General features: G+C 54.8%; 1 protein-coding gene across 11 annotated transcripts in view; it reads left to right on the forward strand.

Annotated features, from left to right (window-relative positions):
• The first annotated feature begins 1,650 nt into the window (after positions 1-1,650).
• Positions 1,651-22,673, forward strand: part of ERC1 (ELKS/RAB6-interacting/CAST family member 1) — a 66,820-nt gene continuing 45,797 nt past the window's right edge. For all 11 annotated transcript variants that reach the window (XM_073544153.1, XM_073544158.1, XM_073544154.1 and 8 more), the window contains exons 1-5: positions 1,651-1,806; positions 10,166-10,987; positions 19,496-19,912; positions 21,102-21,176; positions 21,425-21,580. In XM_073544153.1, the coding sequence (XP_073400254.1) occupies positions 10,319-10,987; positions 19,496-19,912; positions 21,102-21,176; positions 21,425-21,580 (1,317 nt within the window). In that variant the 5' untranslated portion in view covers positions 1,651-1,806; positions 10,166-10,318. The remainder of the gene's footprint in view (positions 1,807-10,165; positions 10,988-19,495; positions 19,913-21,101; positions 21,177-21,424; positions 21,581-22,673) is intronic.

Genomic DNA, 22,673 nt, shown 5'->3' on the forward strand with positions numbered 1-22,673 from the left:
AGGATTAGATACATGGCTCAGCAGTCAGTATCACACAGGAGAGGATTAGATACACAGCTCAGCAGTCAGTATCACACAGGAGAGGATTAGATACACAGCTCAGCAGTCAGTATCACACAGGATAGGATTAGATACACGGCTCAGCAGACAGTATCACACAGGATAGGATTAGATACACGGCTCAGCAGTCAGTATCACACAGGAGAGGATTAGATACACGGCTCAGCAGTCAGTATCACACGGGAGAGGATTAGATACACGCTCAGCAGTCAGTATCACACAGGATGGGATTAGATACACGGCTCAGCAGTCAGTATCACATGGGAGAGGATTAGATACACGCTCAGCAGTCAGTATCACACAGGAGAGGATTAGATACACAGCTCAGCAGTCAGTATCACACAGGAGAGGATTAGATACACAGCTCAGCAGTCAGTATCACACGGGAGAGGATTAGATACACGCTCAGCAGTCAGTATCACACAGGATGGGATTAGATACACGGCTCAGCAGTCAGTATCACATGGGAGAGGATTAGATACACGCTCAGCAGTCAGTATCACACAGGAGAGGATTAGATACACAGCTCAGCAGTCAGTATCACACAGGATGGGATTAGATACACGGCTCAGCAGTCAGTATCACACGGGAGAGGATTAGATACACAGCTCAGCAGTCAGTATCACACAGGAGAGGATTAGATACACGGCTCAGCAGTCAGTATCACACAGGAGAGGATTAGATACACGGCTCAGCAGTCAGTATCACACAAGAGAGTATTAGATACACGGCTCAGCAGTCAGTATCACACAGGATAGGATTAGATACACGGCTCAGCAGACAGTATCACACAGGATAGGATTAGATACACGGCTCAGCAGTCAGTATCACACAGGATAGGATTAGATACACGGCTCAGCAGTCAGTATCACACAGGATAGGATTAGATACACGGCTCAGCAGTCAGTATCACACAGGATAGGATTAGATACACGGCTCAGCAGTCAGTATCACACAGGAGAGTATTAGATACACGGCTCAGCAGTCAGTATCACACAGGATAGGATTAGATACACGGCTCAGCAGTCAGTATCACACAGGAGAGGATTAGATACACGGCTCAGCAGTCAGTATCACACAAGAGAGTATTAGATACACGGCTCAGCAGTCAGTATCACACAGGATAGGATTAGATACACGGCTCAGCAGTCAGTATCACACAGGATAGGATTAGATACACGGCTCAGCAGTCAGTATCACACAGGATAGGATTAGATACACGGCTCAGCAGTCAGTATCACACAGGAGAGTATTAGATACACGGCTCAGCAGTCAGTATCACACAGGATAGGATTAGATACATGGCTCAGCAGTCAGTATCACACAGGAGAGGATTAGATACACGGCTCAGCAGTCAGTATCACACAGGAGAGGATTAGATACACGGCTCAGCAGTCAGTATCACACAGGAGAGTATTAGATACAGCACCTCTTTCAGGTACATCACAACATTTTGCGGTTTTGACCTTCTCAACATGGCTGCGGAGTGCGGACAGTGTACATTTCTGCAGGAACTGGCCGCTAAGCATGCTGGTCTTTTAACCAGCTAGAGCATGACGTCACTTTCTGGGCTGCTGTTGGGATGCCAGTCACGCCGTCGGGGGGCGGGGCGTTGTGGAGTGGGCGGAGGCTGTAGTGTATGGTGTGCCGGTTGGGACATTTCGCTTCGCCAGTGAAAGCGCACGTCACAGCCCGATCTGCTCTCCGCCCTGGACCGGAGTGAGGAGAGCGGGGCCGCGGAGAGAGGTGAGAGGATGAGCGGCGGAGTTTGGGGATGGGGTGTGTGGTGGGAAGGGACACGCCCGTGCTGATGGCGGCTTGTCCCCGGTACACGGGGGTGATGAATGATCGGAGGTGACGGGGCCGGGAGGGGAAGGGACCCTCAGTGTCTGCGGGAGACTGTGGGGGGATCTGTCCGGACGCTTTACAGGGACCTTCCTAGGATCTGAGCGTCCATGGCGGATTCCGGGCAGTGCCCGGCGCCGGGAGGAGAGCCCGGAGCTGAGAGCCCGGGGGGGCTGGTGATCCGGGGACCGGTGGGTTTGGAGCTGGTGATCCTGTCACTGCAGGTTTGGGGAGCGACCCTTCAGGCATTGATGGGTCTGGGATGGATTATCCCGTGGTCTGGGTGGGTGGTGATTTGTGGTCCTGGGGTGGGTGGTCCAGGCAATGCAGGTTGGGGGGGGTCGCGATCTGGGCAACGCTGGGGCTGGTGATCCTGGCACCGTGGCGTTCCAGTGGGCGATCCGGCATTGATGGGGCTGGTGATCCTGGCACCGTGGCGTTCCAGTGGGCGATCCGGCATTGATGGGGCTGGTGATCCTGGCACCGTGGCGTTCCAGTGGGCGATCCGGCATTGATGGGGCTGGTGATCCTGGCACCGTGGCGTTCCAGTGGGCGATCCGGCATTGATGGGGCTGGTGTTCCTGGCACCGTGGCGTTCCAGTGGGCGATCCGGCATTGATGGGGCAGGTGATCCTGGCACCGTGGCGTTCCAGTGGGCGATCCGGCATTGATGGGGCTGGTGATCCTGGCACCGTGGCGTTCCAGTGGGCGATCCGGCATTGATGGGGCTGGTGATCCTGGCACCGTGGCGTTCCAGTGGGCGATCCGGCATTGATGGGGCAGGTGATCCTGGCACCGTGGCGTTCCAGTGGGCGATCCGGCATTGATGGGGCTGGTGTTCCTGGCACCGTGGCGTTCCAGTGGGCGATCCGGCATTGATGGGGCAGGTGATCCTGGCACCGTGGCGTTCCAGTGGGCGATCCGGCATTGATGGGGCTGGTGATCCTGGCACCGTGGCGTTCCAGTGGGCGATCCGGCATTGATGGGGCTGGTGTTCCTGGCACCGTGGCGTTCCAGTGGGCGATCCGGCATTGATGGGGCAGGTGATCCTGGCACCGTGGCGTTCCAGTGGGCGATCCGGCATTGATGGGGTTGGTGATCCTGGCACCGTGGCGTTCCAGTGGGCGATCCGGCATTGATGGGGCTGGTGATCCTGGCACCGTGGCGTTCCAGTGGGCGATCCGGCATTGATGGGGCTGGTGATCCTGGCACCGTGGCGTTCCAGTGGGCGATCCGGCATTGATGGGGTTGGTGATCCTGGCACTGCGGGTTTCGGGGGGCAATCCTCCAGGCATTGATGGGATGGATGGTGATCTGGGGCGGCGTTTTTCTAGGGTAGTGTCCGCTTGGCGCCGTGGCTCTGGTGTTGGCACTGACACTGCAGGGTGGCCGTTCACCTGCGCTCGGGGTCCTGGGTGTCGGTAGGTTACCGGTGCCTGCGGTTTGTGGCTCATTCTGTGCCGTGGTTTGGATCCCGGGCACTGCCATCTGATCCCGGTTATTGGTCGAGGCAGGGGTGGGTACGGGCGGTGCGGTAGCCTCTGTACGGTGCCGGGCTGGTGGAGGGTGATTCTGGTGGCGACTTTGCTCAGGTGGTGGGGTCTGACCCCGGGCGCTGCCATCCTCTAGTCTTGGTGACTGTGCTGCCCGGTTCCTGGGTGTGTGATCATGTGCAGGCTCCATAGAGAGTGTGCGCTGGCACCGGTGGGCACACAGGGTTAGGCGGTGGTATCTGGGCGCCGTGCATTGTTCTCTGCCCGGCTCTGTATATCCCGGGGTGTGCCATCTTTGTGCACTGGCACAGTTAATTGTGGCTGGCATGTGCCGCTGCCGGGCACTGATATTAATCCTGAATCCATTCTCCCTGGTTATAGTTTTGCCTGGCAGTGTTGGCACTGTGCGGGTAAATGGCTTTGCCAGCACATCTTATACTGGATGGCACCTCGCTACGTTTTCTACATTACACAGTGCTGTGAAATGACACCTTTGTGCCCTGGCATTGTTAACCCTTGGCACTCTGGCAGTGCCCTCCTTTGGGGAGAAGATTTTGCTGATAATGTGGCATTAACCCGGGTGTAATCCCTGGATGCCAACCGATCCCGCGTGGGCAGCTAATAATGATCATTTTATTAACCACTGATCTATTTGGGTTGGCATCTGTCGTATGCCATCTCATACCGTGTGTGTTCTGAGCCATGCCAGCCTCTAGATTTGGCATACCTGTGTGATTAAGTGATTGTGGCCGCTGCCAAGCTCAAGGGTGGGTCATTCTGGTCAGTGTCAAGCTCAAGGGTGGATTATCGCTGCTATTGCCAGGCTCAATGGTTGTGGATTGTGGGCAGTGCCAAGCTCCTGGCTGGGTAATTGTGACCACTGCCAGGCTCAGGGGTGGCAGATTGTGGCCATTGAGTTCATTGCTTCACCCTTTTTACAATGAGGGCACTGTTTTGCTTGGGCATCGTTAACCCACGGTGCTCTGTTGGCACAGCAATCCTTTATAATATGTCTATCTGGTTTCAGTATTGTCCAATCTCCTTGAAGCTTTCTCCCTAAATGAGGTTCTGCAGCAGCTGAGGTGGCAGCACTTTATAATTGACGCTCCTGGGCACCTAGTGCCATCTGTGAAGTGCACTACAAAGGCCTCCATCCCTCAGTGCCGGTGCGGGGTTGCCTCCGCTCCCGCTGTCCTGCCGCTCGGGGGGTGAATTTTGATGGGGCCACTTTTGCGCTGCCTGACCTTTCCTTAATGTCGCCTCCTTCTGCGGCGGCCAGTAAATGGCGTTTAACCCTTTGAGTGCTGCATTTTTCTCAGCCCGTCACCGGTTGCTTACTCTTGCCCATTTCTTGCCATCCAGTGCCCCGGAACTTGGCTGTAATATTGGTAGTCCTGTTACCACTGATCAGGGACCCCTGGGTGCCCACCAATGTGGAGAGCCCCAAGGAACTGCCCCCAAATTCTGAACCCCTGCATATTTGCCCTTCAGTTGTCCATTGGGGACGGGCACCTCTCATTTTTTCTGATGCTGCACTGTTCCCTGCGAGGAGCGATCTGTGCAGCGTTTCTTTTTTCGCCAGCTCCAATCTGGACTTGCTCTGTAAGATCTCTGCCTCCGTATAACCCAGAGGATCCTGGGATCTTTTGTTTGCACCTTGACTGGATACAATGGCGCCATTTTCAGTCTCTTTGGTTTGTTTTCCACCTTTCTTAATATTTTGTAAACCGTATCCTTCTCGCTCAATCATATAACTTGTTCCTGGTGGAAACCATCAACAAGCAGGACCATTACTGCTGTGCAGCTGGCGTTAAGATAGTGGGCGGTGCCATTAGTGTACAGTCTCTGCGGCTGGCGTGGGGGTTGTTGGAGTAGGGTAAAGGGCACTGACATAGGGAGTGCTGGCGCTGCGGTTAGTTTAGTGGGCACTGGTATAGTGGAAGATGGAGTAGGCTAGGGGCACTAGCAAAGCAAGTGCTGTTATGGGTGCACTGGTGTAAGGGTAGCTGGCGCTGCTGCTGGCACCTGAACTAGTATGGAAGATGCAGATGCTGTCGCTGGTGTAGGGGATAATGGATAGGTTAGGGGCTCTGGGGTAGCAGCCACTGGTGCTGGCGTCGGGGTAGCTGGCACTGCGGCTGGCACTTGAGAGTGTGGAAAGCTCTAGTGCCGTTGCTGGCATAGTGGGGCTCTGGGTTGGGGGGTGGCAGCCGCTGGTACCTGTGCTAGTGTGGATGCTGCTGGTGCCAGCGCTGGTGTAGGGGGGCACTGGGGAAGCAGGTGCTGGGTTGGGGGATAGCAGTTACTGGCACCTGTGCTAGCGTAGAGCGTGCTGTGGGTGGCGCTGGTACAGGGGGGCACTGGGGAGGATGGTGCTGGGTTGGGGAGTGGAAGCCGCTGGCACCTGTGCTAGTGTAGAGTGTGCTGTGGGTGGCGCTGGCATAGGGGGGCACTGGGGAGGAAGGTGCTGGGTTGGGGGGTAGCAGCCGCTGGCATCTGTGCTAGCGTAGAGCGTGCTGTGGGTGGATCTGGTGTAGCGGGTACTGGGGAGGAAGGTGCTGGGTTGGGGGGTAGCAGCCGCTGGCACCTGTGCTAGCATAGAGCGTGCTGTGGGTGGCACTGGTGTAGCGGGTACTGGGGAGGAAGGTGCTGGGTTGGGGGGTAGCAGCCGCTGGCATCTGTGCTAGCGTAGAGCGTGCTGTGGGTGGCACTGGCATACGGGGCACTGGGGAGGAAGGTGTTGGGTTGGGGGGTAGCAGCCGCTGGCATCTGTGCTAGTGTAGAGCGTGCTGTGGGTGGCGCTGGCGTAAGGGGGCACTGGGGAGGAAGGTGCTGGGCTGGGGGTAGCAGCCACTGGCACCTGTGCTAGTGTAGAGCGTGCTGTGGGTGGCGCTGATGTAGCGGGCACTGGGGAGGAAGGTGTTGGGGGGGTAGCAGCCGCTGGCACCTGTGCTAGCATAGAGCGTGCTGTGGGTGGCGCTGGCGTACGGGGCACTGGGGAGGAAGGTGCTAGGTTGGGGGTAGCAGCCGCTGGCGCCTGTGCTAGTGTAGAGCGTGCTGTGGGTGGTGCTGGCGTACGGGGCACTGGGGAGGAAGGTGCTGGGTTGGGGGTAGCAGCCACTGGCACCTGTGCTGGCATAGAGCGTGCTGTGGGTGGCGCTGGCGTACAGGGCACTGGGGAGGAAGGTGCTGGGTTGGGGGTAGCAGCCACTGGCACCTGTGCTAGTGTAGAGCGTGCTGTGGGTGGCGCTGATGTAGCGGGCACTGGGGAGGAAGGTGCTGGGTTGGGGGTAGCAGCCACTGGCACCTGTGCTAGCGTAGGGCGTGCTGTGGGTGGCGCTGATGTAGCGGGCACTGGGGAGGAAGGTGTTGGGGGGGTAGCAGCCGCTGGCACCTGTGCTAGCATAGAGCGTGCTGTGGGTGGCGCTGGCGTACGGGGCACTGGGGAGGAAGGTGCTAGGTTGGAGGTAGCAGCCGCTGGCGCCTGGGCTTGCGTAGAGCGTGCTGTGGGTGGTGCTGGCGTACGGGGCACTGGGGAGGAAGGTGTTGGGTTTGGGGTAGCAGCCGCTGGCACCTGTGCTAGCGTAGGGCGTGCTGTGGGTGGCGCTGATGTAGCGGGCACTGCTGGATAGAAGATGTAAAGGGAGACCAGTGAGACTGTAGGATCCGTCATCAGCAGCTTGCTGGCGTCTTTCTTCAGATTCTCATTCTGATGCAGACAAATTACACGGATTTCCAATTTCTTTCTTGATCTCCAATAATCAGAGCTTCGTCTTAGTGGGGCGGTTCACCTGTCTGCCCGATACATGGATGGTTTCTCCCCGGTGTCGGGGCTCGGCGTCCTGCACTGCAGTGACAGGAGTGTAACGGATCCGACGGCTGATGTCCGGGGCTCGTTATCTGCCAGGCGGAGCAGCAGGAGCCCCCCTTGTTCTGGTGGGCCCTGCCTGTTCCGCCGTTCATCCAGGACAGACTGTGACGATGACGCATGGTAGGAGAGCGATCAGCGGCCCACACAGTGTGATCAGCGGCCAAATCCTCCGCCACTGCCCAAGCCTGTTAACCCTTTCTGCTCCCACCAGCGTGCGGCAGCCTCTCCTGGCATTATAGTCCATGAACCAGGAGGCTCTGACTGAACATATCTATAGCTAGAGGCGTGATGCCGGCGACGATTACTGCGAGCGTCGTCCTTTCTTGTCCCGAGGGAGGGTAATGATTAACTTCAAAAGCTCCTGTTTTATGTGCGTCTGTTGTGCTCTATTAGAGGAGCCGCAGTGATATTGCTGCCATTCAGCCGTCCGGGAGAGCCGAGATGAAGACCTAATGGCGGCCATGTTGCTGGTTGCCCTGCACACACAGGGGGAGATTAATGAAACCTCCGCTGTCCATAGCAACCAATCACTGCACAGCTTTCATTTTATCTCAGCAGAATTCAAAATGAAAGCTGTGCACTGATTGGTTGATATAGATAATTTTTTTTTTCTTCTATACAGGTCCTTGTATAGTAACCAATCAGAGCGCTGCTTTCGTTTTGTATTCTACTGTGGGAAGAATGAAAGCTGCGCTGTGATTGGTTGCTATGGGTAACGCAGCGTCTCTTCTAGTAGAGCGCGGCGGGATATTTCGTCGCCATGTGAGGTAATTATCTGCCCATGAGGTGAGTTGCTCACGGTGCAGGCGGTGCACGCCCAGGGCGTTGCAGGACGCCGCGGCCTCCTCCCCGGTAGCCAGTGGAGGCCGGGCCCTCTTCTTTATGGAATCTGTGTCTCCTCTGCCATGTCACGAAGCCGTCGGCTTATTTTCCCGCTGGCGCTGAATTCCCATGACACAAGGAATTTTAAAATACAATTTAACCCCATCAGTGCCGAGGTTACATAACAAGCCGGCCTTAGCGCCGAGGGTGAATGTATCCTGTGAGGACGCTCGTGCGTCGGTGCGATCGCCGGTTCGCCACCTTTGTCTTAAAGGAACGTCGTCCCTGTAGTCGCCATCTTGGTCTTTACGGCGACGGTCGTTCGGCGCTGTCCGACCTCCGGTGATACCGCCATGCATGGCGACTGCAGCGGGGGCCAAAGAATGGGGCTTGACGGGACGGACCGCATGACTCCTGGTCATCTCCGTGGTGACTGGAGCTGCCCGGGCGGTCGATGATGTTGCCGGTTCCCGGCTCGTCTGTCGGTGACAACGCTCTCCTCCTCCTCTTTGGTTATTTTTAATCTTCTCGTGTTACAGAAGAATTCTGTGTAAATAATGATGGGGGTCCGACGCTGCGGTCACTGAGCGATGGAATATTCTAGAGAGGACGGTCTGCAGAAACATGGCGGGAGCCTGCGCTCTCTGGGACGGCGGCTTTCATGGGGGTTACGCTCTGTGTGACGGCGGCGACTGCACTCTGTGGAATGGCAACCGTTGCGGAGGCCGCGCTCTGTGGGACGGCGGCCGTCGCGGGGGCCGCGCTCTGTGGGACGGCGGCCGTCGCGGGGGCTGCGCTCTGTGGGACGGCGGCCGTCGCGTGGGCTGCGCTCTGTGGGACGGCGGCCGTCGCGTGGGCTGCGCTCTGTGGGACGGCGGCCGTCGCGTGGGCTGCGCTCTGTGGGACGGCGGCCGTCGCGTGGGCTGCGCTCTGTGGGCCGGCGGCCGTCGCGTGGGCTGCGCTCTGTGGGACGGCGGCCGTCGCGTGGGCTGCGCTCTGTGGGCCGCGCTCTGTGTGATTTTTGGGCCGACCCTTCTCCATTTTACAGTAAAGTGTCGCAGACGCCGACCGCCGTTATCACCGTGTGAGTTATTGCTGCACCGTCGCTGCTCATCAGGCGTTGCTATAGTAACTGCAGCATCCTGGAAACATTCCTGTAGAATTAGCTGAGCCGCGCCTGATGGAGAGCGGGTACCACAGCACCGGCACGTGACCCGGTCACGATCCAACTGCGCCAGCACCCTGCGGGAGATATTGCCCCTGTGATCTTGGTCAGAGATCTGTCTGACATCCCCGTGATTAGTGCCGCTGACTCCCACATGGCCTTGCATGGCAGCACTCATTCTGTTCATCCTGAGACTCCTGGTTCACGCAATGAAAAAAAACAAAATTATTGGAAATTGACACTTGCAACTGGCTGAGACGTCGGAGAAGAGGACTTGGGAGACATTCGTTTTTTTGTGTTTCCCTGTGAGAGTGCTGACTGCAGGTGTCCGGTATTCATAAGGGGCGACAACACCCTATGGCCACCATCCGCCCAGCGGTGGTCGGGCCGAGAGTGCAGATAACTCCATGTAATCCACCCTGCAGATGTTATCAAAATCTGACATAGCGGCTGACTTATTGGCCGGCTCCTCTCCTGACACAGAATCACAAGAGCAGCGCAGACTAAGTCTGTGACCCCCTCAGGATCAGCGCACGTCTCTCCTGACATACTCTGTGCTGCTGTGAGCCCTTGGGTGAGTGGATTTATCTCGGAGTATATCTCTCGTTCTGTTTGCCTCCGTTGCCCGGGGTGGGATTCTCTGCTTCGTCAGTTCTTGTTAGGGGAGATTTTGGCTTTTGGGGGTGATTTCTGTGCACACCATGAGCTGGGGGCTGTGGAGAGAACTCATGTAGCGATGGGTTGGGGTCTAACAGCAGATTAGTGGAGGCAGAACTGTAAGAGCATCCATAGCAGCGGCACTGATTTCTGCTCATCCTGAGATTCCTGGTTCATGAATAGAATGCGAGTGGTGCAGTGAAGGTTGACGCTAGTCATATATATATAATTTTTTTTTTTTTTTGTCCACAGGTCGGCACATTTGGGCATCTTTCAATCATGGGAAAGTCGTCTCTGTCATCAAACTGCTGAAAGTTTACATCATTCACCCCGACGAAAAGTGCGCAAAAGTCACGGTCCTACCATTAGCCTCGCTCAGCTCTGACCTGAGATCCTCCTGCAGTCATGTACGGAAGCTCACGATCCGTCGGGAAGATGGAGTCCAGCAGTCAGAGCCCCGGACGCTCTCCACGTCTCCCCCGCTCGCCACGTCTGGGTCATCGGCGCACTAACAGCACCGGCGGCAGCTCCGGAGGAGTCACTGGCGGTGGCAGCGGCAAGACTCTGTCCATGGAAAATATCCAGTCACTCAATGCCGCCTACGCCACCGCCAGCCCCATGTACCTAAGCGACCATGAAAATGTGGGTGGAGAGACCCCGAAGAGCACCATGACCCTGGGCCGATCAGGGGGACGGCTGCCATACGGGGTGAGGATGACCGCCATGGGGAGCAGTCCTAACATTGCCACAAGTGGGGTGGCAGGTGACAGTATTGCCTTTGGGGATCACCACCTCCCGGCGGTCAGTATGGCCTCCACTGTGCCACATTCTCTCCGCCAAGCCAGGGACAACACCATCATGGACCTCCAGGCCCAGCTGAAGGAGGTTCTGCGGGAAAATGACCTCCTGCGGAAAGATGTGGAGGTGAAGGAAAGCAAACTCAGCTCCTCCATGAACAGCATCAAAACGTTCTGGAGCCCCGAGCTGAAGAAGGAGCGAGCCCTGCGGAAGGACGAAGTGTCCAAGATCGCCGTGTGGAAGGAGCAGTACCGGGTGGTGCAGGAAGAGAACCAGGTGAGGGCCGGCGACTGTACGGGGCCACAGTGGCATCACTTTGTACGCTGCACATACTGTACTCGCACATAATATATATATTTCCTGTCCTGTTTACCGCTCACACTCTGTCTCTTTCTCGTTATATTGTACCTCTATATATTTTCTCTGTCTCTGCCCGTATCTGTACACACGCTCTCTATTTCTTGGCCGGCCTCTGCATACGCTCTTTTTATTCCTGCAAACGGTCTCTCGCTGCTCATACTTACACACAATTTCTTGGCCTTACTCGCGTTCTCATTCTTTCTTTTCCCTTTGGCCCGTACCTGTGCACTCTGTCTTTCTCTCATTGCGTACCTGTGTGCAGTCTCTCTGTGTCTCACTTGGCCGTTCTTGGGCGTGCATGCTCTATCTCTTTCTTGGGTGTGTGCTCGCTCTCTCTCTTGGCCGTGCGCTCTCTCTCTTAGCTGTTCCTGGGCATGTGCTCTCTGTCTCTCTTGGCTGTTCCTGGCTGCTCTCTCTGTCTCTCTTGGCCATTTTTGGGTGTGCGCTCTGGGTCTCTCTTGGCCGTTCCTGGCCTGGGCATGCGCGCTCTCTATATTTCTCTCAGCCGTTCCTGGGCGCTCTCTCTCTATCTCTCTCTCTCTGCTGTTCCTGGGCGTGTGTCTCTCTCTCTCTCTTAACCGTTCCTGGGCGTGCGCGCTCTCTATATCTCTTGGCCGTTCCTGGGCGTGCGCTCTCTCTTTCTCTTGGCAATTCCTGGGCGCGATCTGTCTCTCGGCTGTTCCTGGGCGTGCGCTCTCTCTCTGTCTCTCTCTTGGCCATGCTCTGTCTCTCTCTCTCGGCCGACCCTGGGCGTGCGCTCTCTCTCTCTCTCTCTCTGTGTCTCTATCTCGGCCAAGACTTCTGTATTGTCATTGCCATTAAGCGGCTCTTTTAGAAACACCACAGACATTAGTAGGTTCGGGGGTCCACAGACCATCGCCTACCCTTGAGGTCTATGGACCACCATAGTTGACACCCTCAGTTGCCCATCATGCGGTTAAGGGCGCAGGAGACAGGAATCCCAATGAGTGGCATCCTGCATACTTCACGTCCCTCCATCATGTGTGCTCTCTGTCTGTCTCTCTTGGCCATACCTGTGCACTCTGTCTTTCTCTTGGCCTGTACCTGTGTGCCCTCTCAATTGGCCGTTCTTGGGCGTGCGTTCTCTCACTTGGCTGCTGTTCCTGGGGCTCTCTCGGCCTCTTTACTTGGCCGTTCCTCAGCGCTTTCTCTACCTCTCTCTTGACCGTTCCTGGGTGCTCTCTCTGCCGTTCCTCGGTGCTCTCTCGGTCTTTCCTGGGCACTCTCGGCTGTTCCTGGACGCTCTCTCTGTCTCGGCTAGGACTTCTGTATTGTCATTGCCATTAAGTGACTCTTTTAGTAACACCACAGACATTAGTAGGTTCAGGGGTCCGCAGACCGTCCCCTACCCTTGGGGTCTATGGACCACCATAGTCAAAATCCTCAGTTGCCCATCATGCGGTTAAGGGGACAAGAATCCCAATGAGCGGCCTCCTGCATACTTCCATCATACGGGGAGGAGGCAAATGGGGTTTCCTTAGGGGAGCGGTGACCTCACTCCACTCTGTAGTAAGTGCATAATTTAGAGGGATGCATCACTTATGTATGAGCCGGGTCGTGTGAGGATCCGACCGCCGGCTCCAGGATGATGAAGATGCTGCAAGGAGCAGAGGCTGGGGGACCTTAAAGGAGCCACTGAAACCTGCCGCTGCGCCACCTTGCCATCACTGGTGCGTCTGCTGCGCCTGGCCACCACCGAACCCAGTTTGTCCCTATTGTTCCCTGTTATCAGCAACGTTGGTCGCCTTGAGACACGGTTGTGTTCCCCTATCTTACAGTCTCTGTTATCGCTGTTATCAGCTGTTGTGATTGTGTGAATTGCTGGCTCGCTGTTATCGGCCTTTTGAAGCTATCAGCCTTTTGAAGCTGAGGAGTGGTTGACTGTAAGATAGGGAAATGTAAGCTATTGTCCTCTGTTATCAGCCTTCGTAGTATGGGGGATACAATGGTATTGCTTGCTGTTATCAGCTATGTCTAGCTGGGATTGACCTGTCCCCACAGTCTGCGCTTCCCCGGCCAAAGGTGGCTGATAACAGCGAGCAGCTGGGTGTAGTCATCTGCTTCATAATCTATTGCTCCCTGTTATCAGCCACTGCAGAACACAGAGATGATTGATGACTGCTGAATGAAAGCTATTGTTCTCTGTTATCAGACGTGAAAGTAGATGAGTGACAGGGAGTGGCCCTTTAAGAAGACGCATCCCCCCCCTTTGTCGTTTTCTTTGCAGATCATTGAACATGTGCGGAGATTGTGTGCCGTCCTCTCCACCAACGCAGCGACTTTCCCCCCCTCGTGTCGGGACCATCTGTCGCTGGTATTTTGTGTCCTGCATTTTTTTGTGTGTGTGTGTGTGATTAGAGATTTTTGATCTGCGTGGAGTTAATATCCGATCCGTGGGTTATAGGGGAGCCCGCTTGAGTCCTGCCTAGAAAATGGGACCACCAGGACCCCAATCCCCCTCCTGCCATATTGGTGTGTCTGTGTCACTGGCGCCCTCTGCTGGGGGGTCTGCCCCGGCCTCTGAGGGGCTGTTTACCCAAGTCTGTCTGCGGCCTTGTGACCTCTTGTGCACTTTGACCCCACTGCTGAGACCTTGTGGTGGGATTTACTGCAGGAATTTTTGATCTTAGGAGCTGACAATCTATGGGATCGGGGCTCAATGATAAAACTATTTGATTCTGTCTGGTGGGGGTTAGATGGTTTCATCAGGATAGAGGCTTAGCTCTGAATTCCTCTGAGACTGAACACCGGACCAGCGGGGATCTCAGCATCCAGGGACCACCACAGATCGAAACCTTTAAAAAGTGTCAGACACTGGAAAGATGTGTTAGGCTGGATGCGACTGTGCCAAACCCTCAGCTGTGACAGATGAGGCCTGGCGTGGGAGCGCTGTCAGACTGTCATGGACGGTTCTTTTTAGACTCCCCGCACTGTGTGGGGTTGTAGTACTCATCGGTGTTGACTTTCTGGTGCGTCACCAAATGTCTGTTCACATAATTCGCCATCACGGACGCCTCCCTAAGAGGCCGGGAACGTGCGGCCTCCGAGGCTACGACTGTCCGGCTGAAACCAAGCTCACATCTCATTACGATCAAAACATGTCGCCGTTACCCAGGGGGCCGAGCGACTGCGGCTCCGTACGCCTCTGTTTCCGCGCCGCTGCTGCTTCTGCTCCCGCAGTGACAGTCCACATCTGACAGCGGTACCCGGGCCGCTCTGACCCTCGGCTGTGATTCAAAGGGGAAAAAAGGTGTGTATGCCTTTAAGAACACATGCAGAGTTACAGCTTCCTTCTTACTGGAGGAGATCTAATTAGCATACTTCATGTCCCAGAGTGCATTGCCTTAAGTCCCCCCCCCCTCCGGGTGCCGAAATCCATTTACCGTATAATTGGCTTCCGGCATCGAATCCGCCAATCGCGATCTCCCTAAATGTGTCGGACTAAGCGCGGAGGGGCGTCCGTGCCCCCACCTGTCCTGCTGGTACCCTGCTAAAACTCCCAGCATGTCCTGTCAGCGGAACCACTTCATGTATTGTAGCAGTAACCCTGCTTTCCAAGGCTCCTGAATGGCGGATCGTCATGGAGCACGGGCGCCAACACTGGGGGGGGTGACATATTGCCACAGCTGGTACGTAGGGTGGCACCCATCTTTCCCAGCTCCGGAGCAGGTGTAGAGCCATGTGATCAGGAGCCTGGGAAAGCTGGGTACAGACCATAGCGGTCCATTAAGATCGTGTTCACACCTGTTTCTCTGCAGTATAGTTTTTTTTTTGGGGGGGGTAAATGTAGAGGTTTAATGGGGGAGGGGGGAGTCCATTTAACTCCTTTCCTGCTGCAGTCCTGTTCCTGCTCAGGTATTGCTGCTGCCTCCCAGCTGTATATACAGATGGAGGAATTTTCCATCCGGTGGTTGGAGCCGACATTCCTGCCATTCCTCCAGCCGTGAGGGGTGTGCTGGGGGTGTTGCAGGTTTGAATGCAGCGTGGCGTTTTATTGGGGGTACGGCTCAGGTTGGGGGGGCTCCGTCACCTTCTATTATAATAGTAATAATGATGCCGCTCCAGCTGCAGCCGACCTCATCAGCGCCTCTTCTTCCAGCCTGTGGCAGCGTGCCACCCTGTGCCCTACGCGTGCCACCATTATTTCCCGCCAGGAGCCGCAAGATGGGAGACAAGGCAAAATACAAGCACTGCGGAGAAAGGACGATAATCCACAAAAACCATCGTCCAGGAAAGAGGGCAAGAGGCAGCCCGAGATAGAGACGATGCCGAACAAGCAAGGCCGGAGAGAGAGGGTACCCCACAGTGACAGAAGTGGTACTGTGCAGTGTGTATATACAGGAGGAGTGGTACTGTGCAGTGTATATATACAGGAGGAGTGGTACTGTGCGGTGTATATATACAGGAGGAGCGGTACTGTGCAGTGTATATATACAGGAGGAGTGGTACTGTGCGGTGTATATATACAGGAGGAGTGGTACTGTGCAGTGTATATATACAGGAGGAGTGGTACTGTGCAGTGTATATATACAGGAGGAGTGGTACTGTGCAGTGTATATATACAGGAGGAGTGGTACTGTGCGGTGTATATATACAGGAGGAGTGGTACTGTGCAGTGTATATATACAGGAGGAGCGGTACTGTGCAGTGTATATATACAGGAGGAGTGGTACTGTGCAGTGTATATATACGGGAGGAGCGGTACTGTGCAGTGTATATATACAGGAGGAGTGGTACTGTGCAGTGTATATATACAGGAGGAGCGGTACTGTGCAGTGTATATATACAGGAGGAGCGGTACTGTGCAGTGTATATATACAGGAGGAGTGGTACTGTGCAGTGTATATATACAGGAGGAGTGGTACTGTGCAGTGTATATACAGGAGGATCGGTACTGTGCAGTGTATATATACAGGAGGAGTGGTACTGTGCAGTGTGTATATACAGGAGGAGTGGTACTGTGCAGTGTATATATACAGGAGGAGTGGTACTGTGCAGTGTATATATACAGGAGGAGTGGTACTGTGCGGTGTATATATACAGGAGGAGTGGTACTGTGCAGTGTATATATACAGGAGGAGCGGTACTGTGCAGTGTATATATACAGGAGGAGTGGTACTGTGCGGTGTATATATACAGGAGGAGTGGTACTGTGCGGTGTATATATACAGGAGGAGTGGTACTGTGCAGTGTATATATACAGGAGGAGCGGTACTGTGCAGTGTATATATACAGGAGGAGTGGTACTGTGCAGTGTATATATACAGGAGGAGCGGTACTGTGCAGTGTATATATACAGGAGGAGTGGTACTGTGCAGTGTATATATACGGGAGGAGCGGTACTGTGCAGTGTATATATACAGGAGGAGTGGTACTGTGCAGTGTATATATACAGGAGGAGCGGTACTGTGCAGTGTATATATACAGGAGGAGTGGTACTGTGCAGTGTATATATACAGGAGGAGCGGTACTGTGCAGTGTATATATACAGGAGGAGTGGTACTGTGCAGTGTATATATACAGGAGGAGTGGTACTGTGCAGTGTATATACAGGAGGATCGGTACTGTGCAGTGTATATATACAGGAGGAGTGGTACTGTGCAGTGTGTATATACAGGAGGAGTGGTACTGTGCAGTGTATATATACAGGAGGAGTGGTACTGTGCAGTGTATATATACAGGAGGAGTGGTACTGTGCGGTGTATATATACAGGAGGAGTGGTACTGTGCAGTGTATATATACAGGAGGAGCGGTACTGTGCAGTGTATATATACAGGAGGAGTGGTACTGTGCAGTGTATATATACAGGAGGAGCGGTACTGTGCAGTGTATATATACGGGAGGAGCGGTACTGTGCAGTGTATATATACGGGAGGAGCGGTACTGTGCAGTGTATATATACGGGAGGAGCGGTACTGTGCAGTGTATATATGCGGGAGGAGCGGTACTGTGCAGTGTATATATACGGGAGGAGCGGTACTGTGCAGTGTATATATGCGGGAGGAGCGGTACTGTGCAGTGTATATATACAGGAGGAGGGGTACTGTGCAGTGTATATATACAGGAGGAGTGGTACTGTGCAGTGTATATATACGGGAGGAGCGGTACTGTGCAGTATATATACGGGAGGAGCGGTACTGTGCAGTGTATATATACGGGAGGAGCGGTACTGTGCAGTGTATATATACGGGAGGAGGGGTACTGTGCAGTGTATATATACGGGAGGAGGGGTACTGTGCAGTGTATATATACGGGAGGAGCGGTACTGTGCAGTGTATATATACGGGAGGAGCGGTACTGTGCAGTGTATATATACGGGAGGAGCGGTACTGTGCAGTGTATATATACGGGAGGAGCGGTACTGTGCAGTGTATATATACGGGAGGAGCGGTACTGTGCAGTGTATATATACGGGAGGAGCGGTACTGTGCAGTGTATATATACGGGAGGAGCGGTACTGTGCAGTGTATATATACGGGAGGAGTGGTACTGTGCAGTGTATATATACGGGAGGAGCGGTACTGTGCAGTGTATATATACGGGAGGAGTGGTACTGTGCAGTGTATATATACGGGAGGAGTGGTACTGTGCAGTGTATATATACGGGAGGAGTGGTACTGTGCAGTGTATATATACGGGAGGAGTGGTACTGTGCAGTGTATATATATGGGAGGAGTGGTACTGTGCAGTGTATATATACGGGGGGTGGGGCGATACTGTGGTTGGTTGCTCCGTTATGTCTCTGCTCGCTGTTGCCCCCACTGTTGAGCTGTGGTATTACATTGTGAAGCTGTTTCTGCTCCGATGGGGGTTGTAGTTTCAGGGATTTGTGGGGCTGGACCCTTTTTTGTACTTCTGTGATGACAGTACAGCATTCCTCTAGTCACATCCAGAGCTTTGGTCACCATTTCCATGGTTTATATTTCAGGCTTCTCGTAATACAGTATTTTTTTTCTTCTATATAATTTTATGGCCATCTAAATAAACCTTAGACCAGCAGGGGGCGTTCTGGCATGCAGAGGCCATCAGAGGCGGCGTCGCAGCTTTGGCTGTGATTGGAGTATGATGTGATCATCTTTCCTTCTGTTACAGATTTTGGGGATTTTTCTCGCTGTACTATCATGTCCTCACCCTACATGAACCTGTGCTCCGTGTGATGAGGCCATTGTGTATTCTGTCGGCTCACGGCCCCAGAATCCCCTGTGTGTGGGGGGGTCCAGTCGGCTATTGTCCTGCCGTCTGGACAACTCGTGGGGAATCTGCGATTTACGGCCGCAGCGAGCGTCAGCTCTGATCTACGAGGCTGTACATTATTGCCATCTGCGGCCTCTAGACGTGAGAAAAGTCGCGGTGGGCGGCGAATGTCACCGCCTTGTGTCTGAGCCGGCAGATGGCGTGCCGTGTCTTCTGCTGCTCTCTGGTGTCAGCCTCCCTGGCCGGCGAATGTCGCATCCTTGTGTCTCAGCCAGTAGGTGGGTGCCGTGCCTTCTGCCGCTCTCTCTGGTGCCTTCTGCCGCTCTCTCTGGTGCCTTCTGCCGCTCTCTCTGGTGCCTTCTGCCGCTCTCTCTGGTGCCTTCTGCCGCTCTCTCTGGTGCCTTCTGCCGCTCTCTCTGGTGCCTTCTGCCGCTCTCTCTGGTGCCTTCTGCCGCTCTCTCTGGTGCCTTCTGCCGCTCTCTCTGGTGCGCCTTCTGCCGCTCTCTCTGGTGCGCCTTCTGCTGCTCTCTCTGGTGCGCCTTCTGCTGCTCTCTCTGGTGCGCCTTCTGCCGCTCTCTCTGGTGCGCCTTCTGCCGCTCTCTCTGGTGCGCCTTCTGCCGCTCTCTCTGGTGCGCCTTCTGCCGCTCTCTCTGGTGCGCCTTCTGCCGCTCTCTCTGGTGCGCCTTCTGCCGCTCTCTCTGGTGCGCCTTCTGCCGCTCTCTCCGGTGCGCCTTCTGCCGCTCTCTCCGGTGCGCCTTCTGCCGCTCTCTCCGGTGCGCCTTCTGCCGCTCTCTCCGGTGCGCCTTCTGCCGCTCTCTCCGGTGCGCCTTCTGCCGCTCTCTCCGGTGCGCCTTCTGCCGCTCTCTCCGGTGCGCCTTCTGCCGCTCTCTCCGGTGCGCCTTCTGCCGCTCTCTCCGGTGCGCCTTCTGCCGCTCTCTCCGGTGCGCCTTCTGCCGCTCTCTCCGGTGCGCCTTCTGCCGCTCTCTCCGGTGCGCCTTCTGCCGCTCTCTCCGGTGCGCCTTCTGCCGCTCTCTCCGGTGCGCCTTCTGCCGCTCTCTCCGGTGCGCCTTCTGCCGCTCTCTCCGGTGCGCCTTCTGCCGCTCTCTCCGGTGCGCCTTCTGCCGCTCTCTCTGGTGCGCCTTCTGCCGCTCTCTCTGGTGTCAGCCTCCCGGCCGCCTCTGATTCCGTCTTTCTCTTTCTCTTTCCAGCATCTACAGATGACGATCCAGGCGATGCAGGACGAGCTCCGCATCCAGCGCGACCTGAACCAGCTCTTCCAGCAGGACAGCGGGGGGCGCTCCAAGGAGGTCTTCACCTCCGAACCCACCGAGGAAAACTTCCGCATCCTCCACGCTGAGCACGAACGGCAGGCCAAGGAGCTGTTCCTGCTGCGCAAGACGCTGGAGGAGATGGAGCTGCGCATCGAGACGCAGAAGCAGACGCTGAACGCCCGGGACGAGTCCATCAAGAAGCTGCTGGAGATGCTGCAGAGCAAGGGGGTGTCCTCCAAGGTGATGGAGGAGGACCACGAGCGCACGCGCCGGCTGGCCGAGGCCGAGATGCACGTCCACCACCTGGAGAGTCTGCTGGACCAGAAGGAGAAGGAGAGCACCATGCTGCGAGAGGTCATTACCGCCCGTCCTCCACTCACAGCCAAAGCAGCAGTGCAATACCGTGCATTGTGGGAAAAGTCGTTTTTTTTTTTTTGCTTCATAATCTGGGATTGTGCAATTTTGAAAGCTGCTCTGGTTGTGACTGGAGTAAAAAAAAAAAAAAAAAAAAAGTTTTATTTTTTTGTTAATTTAATTAACTTTTTTCCCCTCCCTTGTCATCGTCCCGGCCGTGTAAAGGTTAATGTCTCCGCAGCGGCGCGGCACGCTCAGAGTACATTAAACAGACGGCTATTTTTCTGTTTCTACGGAGACGGTTGCCATGGTGACCGTGGGTGTCTGATAAATGCTCTTGTTTTGTCGCCTTTTTTTTTTTTTTTTGTTCTTATTTTTTGCAGAGAAGTGGCGCCGCCTTCGGCTATACCGCCATACCTGCCTCCCCCCAGTATTAATCCCTAAGATAAATTTGCACCCAGATTTTCCAGATCAGCTGCTCTCCCTTCCTGCTCAGATTTGGATTTCTGTGGCTCTATAATATACCAGTCAGGAGCCTGGGAAAGCTGGATGACAACCTTTACGGGGGGGCTGGAGTGCAGGGTATGGGAGAGGTCACATTTGCAGCTTCCAAATTGATGTCATCCAGCTTTCCCAGAGCCCTGAAAGTTACATGTGCTCATCAGGTAATGTTACTAGAAAAGCCGGCAGACCTGACCTGGCTCCTGGGGACACGAGGTCACGTAGAGACGTCACATGACACTGCATGGCCCCTCCCAATTTCGGGTCACCAGCACTGTATATAAGGTGATGGTGAAATCTAGGCTGCCATCTTGTGGCCAAGTTGGGAACTGCGGCTCCCTGTAGATTCTGATCCAGAGGATTTTTGGGGGTCTCCTGCTGGTACCCAGCTGTGCCCTTGATGCCCGTTGTATAAGGGGGTGTCTGAATGATGCTTTTTTTTTCTATGTGGTGCCCCCGGGTGCCAGTGTCTGCTGCTCATTGTCCCCTGGGTTAGCACAGATGCTCTTATTCCTTCCTTCTCCCAGCTGAGTGGTTCTTGGCCACATCCTGCCCAAAGGGAGTGCGGGCCGCGTCCTCTCATGGCGGCCGTTCCATTTGTGGCACGGCGACGTCTGGCAGTGCCTGTCTCCAGGGGGCAGGCAGTGGGGAAGCCGGTGTCTCACCTGTCTTATTATTCTCTATGCAGGAAATCCACCGCCGCTTTGAGAATGCTCCGGATTCTGCCAAGACAAAAGCCCTGCAGACTGTGATCGAGATGAAGGTACGAGACCCGTGCCCGCCTCTGCCGAGACCTATGTATACAGCAGTCCATCACTTGGTGAGGAGGGCGAGTGCCAGGGCCATCCGAAAATAGGAGAAGGAGGATAGGATCACAGGATCGCCCTATATTCAGCAATAGGGGCCTTAAAGGGGACCCCACAATGGCCAATCATTAGGATAGAGCAATCCATGACCGATCGGCCATATCGGGGGTTCTCACCCAGTCCCCTGACCCCGGTTGTTTCCTAGGACTCCAAGATCACGTCCATGGAGCGCGGCCTGCGGGATCTGGAGGACGAGATCCAGATGCTGAAATCTAACGGGGCCCTGAGCACCGAGGAGCGGGAGGAGGAGATGAAGCAGATGGAGGTGTACCGCAGCCACTCCAAATTCATGAAGAACAAGGTAAGAGGCGAGGAGGCCCCCGGGAGCTCAGGGCTGAGATCCCCCACCTCTACTGTTTTTTATTGTAGAAAGTACTAGATGTTTCAAGTCTGTTTTCCCTCCATATGCAGTGTAAACCTCAGAGCTGCACTCACAGCGAAGTAATGCAACACACAGGACTGAGCAAAAGATTTAGGCAGCTGCAGAATAAGAAGTTTACGAAAATAGGAAGTGATGTGTGACAGTACTTCGCCTGACCACCGGGTGGCAGTGCAGTCCTTGTCATCCTTCGTGCTTTCTCTGCATCGGCTGATAACTGAGAGTAAAAGCTGGATGCAAACTATAGAGGAGCCCCTCACATCTTACTATAGAGGAGCCCCTCACATCTTACTATAGAGGAGCCCCTCACATCTTACTATAGAGGAGCCCCTCACATCTTACTATAGAGGAGCCCCTCACATCTTACTATAGAGGAGCCCCTCACATCTTACTATAGAGGAGCCCCTCACATCTTACTATAGAGGAGCCCCTCACATCTTACTATAGAGGAGCCCCTCACATCTTACTATAGAGGAGCCCCTCACATGTTACTATAGAGGAGCCCCTCACATGTTACTATAGAGGAGCCCCTCACATGTTACTATAGAGGAGCCCCTCACATGTTACTATAGAGGAGCCCCTCACATGTTACTATAGAGGAGCCCCTCACATGTTACTATAGAGGAGCCCCTCACATGTTACTATAGAGGAGCCCCTCACATGTTACTATAGAGGAGCCCCTCACATGTTACTATAGAGGAGCCCCTCACATGTTACTATAGAGGAGCCCCTCACATGTTACTATAGAGGAGCCCCTCACATGTTACTATAGAGGAGCCCCTCACATGTTACTATAGAGGAGCCCCTCACATGTTACTATAGAGGAGCCCCTCACATCTTACTATAGAGGAGCCCCTCACATCTTACTATAGAGGAGCCCCTCACATCTTACTATAGAGGAGCCCCTCACATGTTACTATAGAGGAGCCCCTCACATGTTACTATAGAGGAGCCCCTCACATGTTACTATAGAGGAGCCCCTCACATGTTACTATAGAGGAGCCCCTCACATGTT

This window comes from Dendrobates tinctorius, unplaced genomic scaffold (assembly GCF_039654945.1).
Source record: "Dendrobates tinctorius isolate UK_male_01 unplaced genomic scaffold, ASM3965494v1 ptg000136l, whole genome shotgun sequence".
Taxonomy (NCBI): domain Eukaryota; kingdom Metazoa; phylum Chordata; class Amphibia; order Anura; family Dendrobatidae; genus Dendrobates; species Dendrobates tinctorius.